The sequence below is a fragment of the Cinclus cinclus genome, chromosome 14, assembly GCF_963662255.1.
Source record: "Cinclus cinclus chromosome 14, bCinCin1.1, whole genome shotgun sequence".
NCBI lineage: Eukaryota > Metazoa > Chordata > Aves > Passeriformes > Cinclidae > Cinclus > Cinclus cinclus.
The window spans coordinates 15,081,856-15,091,614 of NC_085059.1; the positions used below are offsets into that span (position 1 = coordinate 15,081,856).

General features: G+C 55.2%; 1 protein-coding gene across 1 annotated transcript; it reads left to right on the forward strand.

The window, feature by feature from the left end:
* Window positions 1–4,048: 4,048 nt before the first annotated feature.
* On the forward strand, window positions 4,049–7,967 carry GM2A (ganglioside GM2 activator). The gene is made up of 4 exons (XM_062502270.1): window positions 4,049–4,693; window positions 6,555–6,707; window positions 7,515–7,697; window positions 7,812–7,967. Exons 1-4 carry the CDS (start codon window positions 4,577–4,579, stop codon window positions 7,965–7,967), a joined length of 609 nt encoding a protein of 202 aa, XP_062358254.1. The 5' UTR covers window positions 4,049–4,576.
* Window positions 7,968–9,759: the final 1,792 nt, after the last annotated feature.

Consider the following 9,759-nt stretch of genomic DNA (forward strand, 5'->3'; position numbering starts at 1 on the left):
GGGAGGAGAAAGGGGAACGGGACCCCTGTACCAGAGCTAGGGTGGGAGCAGGACCAGCTGCTCAGGGGGCTTCCACTGCTGAACCCCCCCCCCCCGCCCCCCCCAGCCCCCTTAAGAGTAGGGTTGAGAGTGAGAAAGCAGAATCCATCTGGCCTTTGCCATGACCCCATCAAGTCTCAGCTTGTGTGGGGGTACTTGTGGAAAAGTGGTGGGTTTGAGATGTTTTTCCTGGCAGGAGCTCTGCTCTGGGGGTCGTTGTGCTGACTGGAGAGGGCTTTCAGTGTGATCCATATTGCCTGAGGGACTGCATCCTGGCAATCCTCTTGAGCATCCCGAACATCCCAATGCTGGGCCTGGAGCCAGAGTGCCCTTTTCCAGGAGGAAATCCTACACTTTGGAAATGGGTCCTGAACACACAGGGAAACACACAGGTTTGAAAATGTCCCATCTAAAAAATAATGTGAGAAAAGGCAGGTTCTTCCAAATGTTTTGATTTTGATCATTTTTTAAAATGCTTTTTTAAAATTACCTTTTTATACATTTCTGATTGACCACACGTTTTGACCTGAAAACCCATTGGTGCTACCCAGAACTGCTGAAATAGGAGTGTTTGAACCTGGTCACGAGGCCCTGCCTGTATGGAGACATTGCAAGTTTTTGTCAACAAGTTTCTATTCTGACATTTTCCAAATATCCCCTGGGAGAAGTCCAAGCAGCCTGCGGCTCTGGGGATGCCAACACCTTGGCATTTCGCCTGGGCGGTGAGGGAGTGGAGGTGCCTGGTCGTCCTGTCACGTTCGACTTGGAGGTGTTTTTCTTGTCCTGGAAACCCTGGGACAGGGGAAATTGTGAAACACCACTTGGATGGGAGGGTGGGGGAGGCGAAGGGCAGGCCCACGCTGCCCCAAGTCTCCCCCGGGACTGGTGGGACCAGTTGCCTTCATCCTCTTGGGTGGGTGCTGCTTAACCTGAGTGAAGTTTTGTGAGTCACAGCAGCTTCTGGCATCAGCTCCCACTGCTCAGAAACCACCGAGAGCGTCTCACTTCTTATCTCTCCCAGCACTTCAGAGTGGGGCAAGACTCCTTCCCTGCATGAGAGTACTTATTTGGGCTGAGTAGATCGTTTGAGGGATAAAAGTGCAAGGTGTTGGTCTCCACCTCTCCAGGGTTAATTAAAAATCCCGGTCCAGACTTCAGAGACTGAAGGCCTACAGGGGCAAGCGCAAAACACATGCAGATTTCCAGGCTGAATTTGCATTGCTGGAGCCGTGGCTAAAAAGAGAAGCAACTGTGTGGGCAGCTGATGAGAAGTCTTTCCAGCTGCCATCATGTCTTGCTGGTGCACAGAAGTCCAGTAGCTTGCACATGTGCTTGTGGAAATTTCTCCTTTTAACTGTGGCGTACTGAGGGGGTGCTTGGGGATGCCTCCGTGCCATAAAATGGGGCTTCAGGTAGGATTTCTCGTGACAATGGTGGAGAAAAAACAGTTTGGTCACATCAGGCTAAGGCATTGGGGCATCAGGGCATCACTGGGGCTTGAGGATGGGCCTGTGCAGCAAGGCCAGCTCCAGCACCCCGATCCCCAGCCTCTGCTGCAGGTTCTGATGGGACAGCCCTGTGCTTCTAGAGATCGCTGACTTTTGGAGATACGACTGCCCAGACCATGTTATATCCTTCCTTCAGCCTGTGGGTGCATCTATGAGGCTGCCTGCCAAAAGCCCTGCCTGTGCTATCCCAAAGCTCTCTTATTCTAACTTGGTTTTAGCAATTCCTCAGTTCCTCCAATCTTTCCTGTGGAAACAGCATGGGATATGTGCCTGCCAGACAGCCTTTCATCTCAGCCCTGCTTTATCCTCCTCTGCCCCAATACTGAAAACTTGTTCACTTTCCAGGGCAGCACTTAAACAGCCAGCAACTGCTCTGTTCAGCTGCTTTTGAGCAAAGCAGGGGCTTTGCACAGCATCATAGGGGTAACCAGAGCACACCTGGGACCTGGGAAGCACAAAGGCCAAGAGGCTGCACATAGCAGCCTAGAGAAAAAGGGGACTGTGGCAGTGAGGGGATTTCTGACCAGGCAAAGACAGGAAAGCAGAGGCAGTGTGGTGACCCCACCTGAGGCAGCTTCAGCTTATTTTGAAGTTAGCCCTAATGTCTTTTTTTGGTGTTATCTTGATCTCTCCTCAGGAATGACAGCAGCTGGAGACATCTCCAGGGTTTTGTCTAGAAAAGTGAGACGAGGAGGCTTTATCACATGCTCAGCTGAATTACCGTAAATGGGATAACAGCTGGAAAGTCGAGTTAATTTGTACGGATGGTCATTTAAAGTGTTTGCCAAAGCTTATGGATAAGAAAAGCATTTGTGCAAACTGTTTAAGTGTCTCTTGTGGCTCTCTTTCTGGTTCCAGCTGGTAAGGACTGGGCACAACAGGATGGGTACCAGGCAGTCTCAGCGCCAGCCCTGCTTGGTCTGTTTGCAGAGTGGTTCTGTGAGTGCAGATGGGGTCATTCATCTATTTTTTTTCTTGTTTGTATATCTTATTTTCAGAAACCCAGTCTGGAAAAAAAAAAGAAAAGAGAGGTGGAGGATATTTTGTTGGAAGGTTTTTGGGTGATGAGCTGGCCTGTGGTCATGCCTGATGGTTCCTGGTAGAGCTGCAGCCCAAGCAGTGGACAGAGAGTGGTCTTGGCTACACCCCTGCTCATCACATGCAATCTGCTTGCTTTTGTAAATGAGAGGTAATGAAGTGCTGGCTGCTTTTTCAATGCAAATTCAAGGTGTTTAGACAAGTCTGCTGAGACCTCCTGACTCAATTTTGCATGGGTGAGATATCTGAAAAAAACTTTGGAGAAGTTCTCATGTGTTAGAGCCCAAAAAAAGTCACAGGCTCTTTTAGTGGGGATTTAGGTCACATGTGCTTCTGCCTTGAGGTAGTGCAATGATTTCAAACCATTCCTGTCCTTGCCTGTGCTTTTCCAAGCAAAAAGATGTGGGTTAACCTGTTCTTGCAGTCTTTTATTCTTTTTTCCCCCATGGCAAAACGAAGTGGAAAGAGATGGGAATAGGGAAGTGAAACCTTCACTCACAATGGCTGTAAGAAGCAGAAAAGTATGTGATGCCAGGGGCTCGAGGTGAGGGGCTCTGCTCCCCTCCCAGCCCCAAACACAATGATCCTTCTGTGCCAGTGCCTCTCTCCATTCTCCATGCATCCCTATCCTTCTCCCTTGTCCTCCGGCTGCTCCAGGGCCTCAAAGTGAAAACTAATCCTAGGGGATAACTTTCCACTCTGTTCCGGGTGGGAGGAACGGGCTATTTATTCCTCTCCCTTAAGCCTCGGCAGTGGATCAGCGGCACAGTTGTCGTTGCCAGCTTGGGGTGGGCAGCAGCATCCACCACGTCCCCTGCCTGCTCCCATGCCCTGCCTGCACGCTCCTGCCTGCCTCGCTGCTAAATAAGGATGAAAGGCTAAAAATAGAGCTGAGATGGAGATTTTGGACAAACCAGGCAACCCTTCCCAAGGCTGGGAGCAATATGGGGAGGCCAAGCAGGTCTGTGTGCAAGGGAGAGCTGACTGTGGAGAAGGGTCTCACAAGTGGCTCCTGACCGTGCTGGCAGAGGGGAAAGTCTGAGACCTGCCACACTTGTGTCCCTTGTGCTCATTTGGCTCAGTCCCCTCTGCAGGATAAAAAGATCTGTCCACCAAAATATACAGGAAAGTCCATGCCACTGTGCCACTGCTGATGGAGGGGTACCCATGTGACCATTCCAGCATGATGGGGGTGCCTGGGGCAGCTCTGTCTGGAAAATGATCCACAAAACAGGGGGTAGGGATGCAAAAGGAAACGTTAAATCCAGCATTTTAGATAGACGGGTGGTAGGGATATTGTGGCAAACTGCCCAGTCAGGGGCTACCCGATGCCAGTGTCCCCTCCCCCCTGCTCATACACATCGGGTTCGAGGGTCCCAAATATGTGAATTATCTCAAATATCTCTGCTCTTCAGCTGCCACCTGCCCTGTGCCGAGCATGGGAGGAGCGTGGAGGTCCCGGCTATTGACCAGAGGGTACCGACCCTTGCACAGCCGGGCACCCTCGAGCGGGATGTGAAGAGAGCCGCAGCCCTGGGTGGAGGAGGGTGGTGGGGAGATGGTCGTACTTCCCCTGTCGGAGCGGGGTGATGTGTGTGCTCCTAGGTGGTGGGTGCAGCTCCCGCCCCCCCGCCCCAAACGCCGGCTCTGGGAGCTTGGGAAAGCGGCGCTTCCCGTCCCAGCATCCCTGCGAATCCAGTCCTGCGCTTGGCAGAGAAACCGGGGAAGGGAGGGGAAAAAAAAAAAGAAAAAAAAAAAAAAAGAAAAAAAAAAAAAAAGGGGAAGGGAAAATGTGAGCGTCCTCGGGAGAGGGAGGGGAATCGGGAGGTGGTGGGCCGGGCTCGGGGAGAGGGCTCATCCCCTCTGCTCGGGGCTTCATAGAGCGGCCGCTGCCAGCCCGGTCCCGGCGAGGTCACTCTCCGCTCGCCTCTCCGCCACTCGGACCAGCTCCCCGGACCCATCCCGGAGCGTTCCTGGCGCATTCCCGGAGGATGCTGTGCGCGGGGCTGACGCTGGCGCTGTGCGCGCTGCAGCTCGTCCCGGCCGCGCTCGCCGGGCCGCAGCCACAGCTGCTGGTGGAGCGCAGCGGGGCCCGGCGGCTCAGCAAGGTGAGGAGAGACCCCGCACTCTGCACCCCGCATCCCCCACCCTGCACCCCGCATCCCCCACCCTGCACCCCGCATCCCGCACCCTGCACCCCGCATCCCGCAGCTCCCGGGCATGGAGGGGGCTGCCGGGGGGGACTCGGCGGGACGGAGAAGGGGAACACTCCGTCATCCCGCTGAGATTGCAGGAGACCAGAAGCATTTTTTATCCTGTCAGGGTGGAAGAAGGTCGCTGGTGCGTGTTTGTGGTTGGGCAGGGGATCGGGGTCCATGGCCACCCTGGGGCCTCGCAGCCCCCGCGCTGGGGAGCAGTGCTGGAGGTTGGGGGCAGCTCGGAGCAGAAGGGATCCAGTGTTTACAAACACTTCTCAGTGCAGAAACCCAGCGGCGTCGTCCTTCAGCTCTCATTTTGTTGCTCCATGAGTCTTTTCCAGCCCAGGTTCTTTTTCCCTATTCCCACGGAGTGCTGGGCCGGGCTCATTAACACGCACTGATTAAGACACAGCAGACTACCACGTGTAACTCTCACGCGGTGTGGAGGGAAATATCGCAATTTATTTTCCAAGAAAGCTGCGCTTGCCCGAGGGAAGGGGGAACCGGTTGGGAAGGCTGGAGAGGGCTCGGCGGGCAGCAATTTGCAGCCGCACACTGATGCTCAGCTCGCTGGATCCTCTTTGCCTGCAGACTCTCGGGCTGGGGGCTCCCAGCTCTTGTTCAGTGTTGGGGTGCAGCCTACCCTTGTCCCGGCTTGTCCTGAGCCCTGTGTTCTGCCCCGGGCTGATCCCGGCGGGCGAGCGGGATGGTGGGATGGGCTGCTCGGCTGCGTGGGCTGCGCTGTGCCCGCTGGGGCTGCCGCATGGCACCAGCCAATACAGCCTTCACCGGTTCTGCGGCTGCGAGCAGGCAGGGAGAGCCCCACGTCATGCCATGGGGACACGGGATGCTCCGGCCAAACCTGCTCGGGGAGGGAGCTGGGCCTGGTCTCTTTGCCACTTGCCTCTGGCAGGCTCAGAGGTGGCTGTTGCAGACAAGTGCGGCCTTTGAATCGGAGTGTCTTTATTGGCGGTGGCTGGAGAGGTTGGTGGCACTTGTAGGAAACATGGGAGATGTCCCAGCATGACTCTTAATTCAGAGAGGACATGTAAGTGATGTCCATCATTCAGGTGATATCTTACATGTGGATTTTCATTATCCCATAGAGTAATGCTGCTTCCCTGGCTTACTTGTACTCTGGATCAGGATTTGTGCTAGTTTGTAGATCAGGATCAGGTTTCTGGGGTTGTATCAGGCAGAGGATGAACCCAGCTCATCTGGTCCCCAAGTGTGATTCCTGCTCCTGTGTGGAACCAGGTGGCTGGAGCTGGTGAATGAGGGCTCACAACAGCAGGGCTGGTCCTGGATGAGGTGAAAGGCTGTGCCAACCTCACAGCCCCTCCAAGGCGATCCCCCCACACCCCTGCCCAGCATCGCCCTTGGCAGTGCAGCCACTACCTGGTCCCTGATTGCTTTGACCTGTCCCCACACACCTTGCTTGGTGCCATTGGCATGAAGGATGCATCTTGCCTTGGTCACATGTGAAGTGTTTGAAGGCAGAGCTGAAGCAAGCTTAAAAATTGCAGCCTGGTATTCCTCTCTGGGTGTAGAGTACATGCAGACGCACATGGACAGAGGGTTTTTGCAATGTCCTCAGTCTCAGAGAGCTGGGAGTTCAAGAACTGGCATTTGAAGGGGCTGAAGGTCATTTTCTGGCTCTTTGTGACCAGATATTTGGCAGGGGTCAGAGGTGCAGCTCTGGATAAACCTCCTGTGAACATGAGGCAGGGCTTGCCCTACCTCTAACTCCTCCTGTCCCTCGGTGCTGCAGGTTGGTGGCTTTGCCTGGGAGAACTGTGGTGACAAGAGGGATCCCGTGGTACTGCAGAGTCTCTCTGTGGCACCCGACCCCATTAGCATTCCGGGGAGCCTGCGTGTCAGTGCGGCTGTCAAGAGTGGCAAGACCATGGGTTCCCCTCTGAAGGTAAGTGCCAGATGTGTCTCTGTGTGGTGAGGGAGGGCAGAGCTTCCCCAAACCATTGGCAGCTGGGAAATGCCTGTCACTGGGTACAGGAATTAGCAGCCCTTGGAGAGTGAGGTGCAGAGAAGTGCAGGGCTGAGCACACTGGTCTCTGTACAGGGCAGTGGGCATGGGGAGACCTGTGATGGGAGCAGGCAGTTCAGCAGGAGCCTCACAACCTTGTCCCTAGGACAGAAATCACCTGAGTTGTCTCATGTCCTGGGGGTGTAATGGCTCCAGGAGGGAAAGCACTGTGGGTGCTCCTGGAAGTTACTGCAGTACTTGTTTTTCAGCAGCCAACCCGGCTGCTCCCTCCAAGGACATGTCACAGCACTGCTCTGGGAGCCTTGGGCCTTGCCAGCTGCCCTGCACCACCTTTTGGGAAGTTTTCTGGAATGAGACATAACGTGTCTCTTGTCCAGTGTCCATGGGCTGTCTTGAGCAATGCTATGGTTTCTGTTTGGGACTGTGGGGCGAGTACTGGGGGAGTATGGAGCCAGAGCTGCAGAATGGGAGCACCCTGTTTTGAGACAGCCACAGGAGAGGGGAAGGAGGTGGGAATGTGAGGTGTTGGGGGTGTTAGCTTAAGGGGTCAAGCTGAGGTTGGAGGAACAGAAACTGCAGGTTGGGAGGAACTGAAAGCAGGCGGGGGAGGCAGAAGGGCATTCATGGACATCCCAAAGACTGTATGATCAGGAGCTGAGGGAGTTGTCTGGTGAGGAGATATGGGTGCCCTGCTAGTTGTGCTGATGCTGAACACCTTCCCTCCAGGCAGCGCTGGTGGTAGAGAAGGCATTGGGTGACCTCTGGATCCAGCTGCCCTGCATCGACCAGCTGGGCAGCTGCACCTACAACGACGTCTGCAGCATTCTCGATGAGCTCATCCCACCTGGCACACCCTGCCCGGAGCCCCTGCTGACCTACGGCATCCCCTGCCACTGCCCCTTCAAAGCGGTACGGCCGGGCCTCCATGGTGATGCTGGCAGTGCCAGTGGGTACCACTGTGTCCTTTGGTGCTGGGCTGGGCTTTTGGTTGACCTCCTGCTTATCCGTCCCCTCTCTCCATAGGGCTCCTACTCCCTGCCAGCCAGCGATTTTGATGTGCCTGATGTGGAACTCCCTTCGTGGATGACCAATGGCAACTACCGTGTCCGGGTGGTCGTCAGCAATGGCGGGGAGGAGCTCAGCTGTGTCAAACTGGCCTTCTCCCTGCACTCCCACTGAGGAGTTGCACTCCCCTCCCATCCAGTTGCACCCCATCCTGTCCCAACCCGTCCCTGTGAGGTCCATCCCTCCTGATGTCAGGAGGAGGCAGGCCCTGTCCCCACCGCCAGCACCTCCTCCCCTGCTACACCCAGAGAGGCCCCTTTGGCTGTTCTGCTGTCCCCAAACCCATGACCAGCGTGTCTTCTGCCTGGACAGGGTGGCCTTGGAGCCTAACCCCAGAATGACCTGGGGTTGTACTTTTTTATCCAGTTTCTTTTTTTTTTTCTTAATCCTATCAGGGTGAGTTTAGACAAAAAACATTCCAGGGAAAAGCAGTATTTCTTGGAGCAGTCTGTGGGGATGAGGAAGTGTTTGGGAGTGCTGGGGCAGGCTGGAGGGATGCAGCACTAGTTGCAGAGGGTGTCCCTGCTTCCCACCATCTCTGACCAGAGCATGGGGCTGTTTTGCAGAAGTGTTCCCAAAGTGCCTGCAGGAGACCTGTCTCCACACAGCAGCTTTGAATCTGCTGTTGCTGCATCCCTGCCCTGCATGGGGAACCAGCTTGCTGGCACGAGGCACCTGTGAAGGCACCTCCCCATGCCCTCCTGTGGCAAACATCAGGAACACAAGAGGATGGAAACCACCCGAGCTCCACATGGACATTCCCACTTGGTGATGCTCCCAGCAGCAGAAGTTGCTGGTTTATGGCTGTGCTTGATCCAGAGGGGACACAAGGCTGTGATGAGTCGCTAGGGCACAGCCTGGCTCATCTCGCACTTATCTCATTTTTCCTCAGGGAATGAGCTGAGGCAGATGCTGCATTTGGGACTATCCTTCCTCTATGCTGGCAGAGGCACCCAAACACAGCAGCATCCTGAACGTGGGATACCTGTGAGATGACCATGAAGATCAACAGCCCAAATCCGATTTGGGGGCATCCTGGTGGTGGCTGGGGACTGTCATGTGGGCAGGCAGCATCCTTCTTGCTGCAGCTTTGGGCAGGGTGTGAGCCTGTCATCGCTGCCCTGTGCCAGGTGCCACCAGCCACCCACATCCCTTACTGTCCCTGCCTGCTTGTGTTATTTAGCCCCTCAATAGGGCTGGTCTTCTACAAGCACTTTATAAGCCTTAACTGCTGTGGCTGTTCCTCCACCACGCAGATGTGCTCCCACTGCCTTTCTGTGCCCTCCACTCACTTTGTTTCACCCTGTGGCTTTAGGAGAAGCACTAATCCTCTGCCCCCGCTCCTGTTCAGTGCCAGGGCAGCAACCTCCTTTTGGGCGGGTTCTGCTGGTTCTTAATAAATCTTTTTATCAGGACATGGAGCTGGTGCCTCTTGTTGTTGCTGGGGGTGACCTAGAGGTGACATTTATTTCACTGGGAAGAGTGTGGATGTGGGTGTGAGCTGGGGTAAATGGACGTAGTGGTAGAGGATACTGTGGCCAGTGGAGCTGAGCAGCCCTGAGGCCAGTTCCTGTGGGGGGGGCTGGGCAGGGGTCTGCCAACGCTGATTTCTGATGTGGGGACACTGGGACACAGCCATGGCCCAGAGGGCCACAGCCCATGCTGGGGGGCTTTGAGGGTGTGGCTCATCCTGGTGACCTTCTATAACCCTGACACCTGCATGGCTCTGCAGGCCTTGCCCCAAGGAACAGCCCTCCTGCGGGGGATTACAGAAGCACAGAATCAATTAGCTTGAAGATCTCAGTGATCATGACCTCACTCTGCGAGCACAATCCCTGACTGAACACCACCGTGTCCACCACACCGCGGTGCTGAATGCCATGTCCAGTCTTTCCTTAAGCACCTC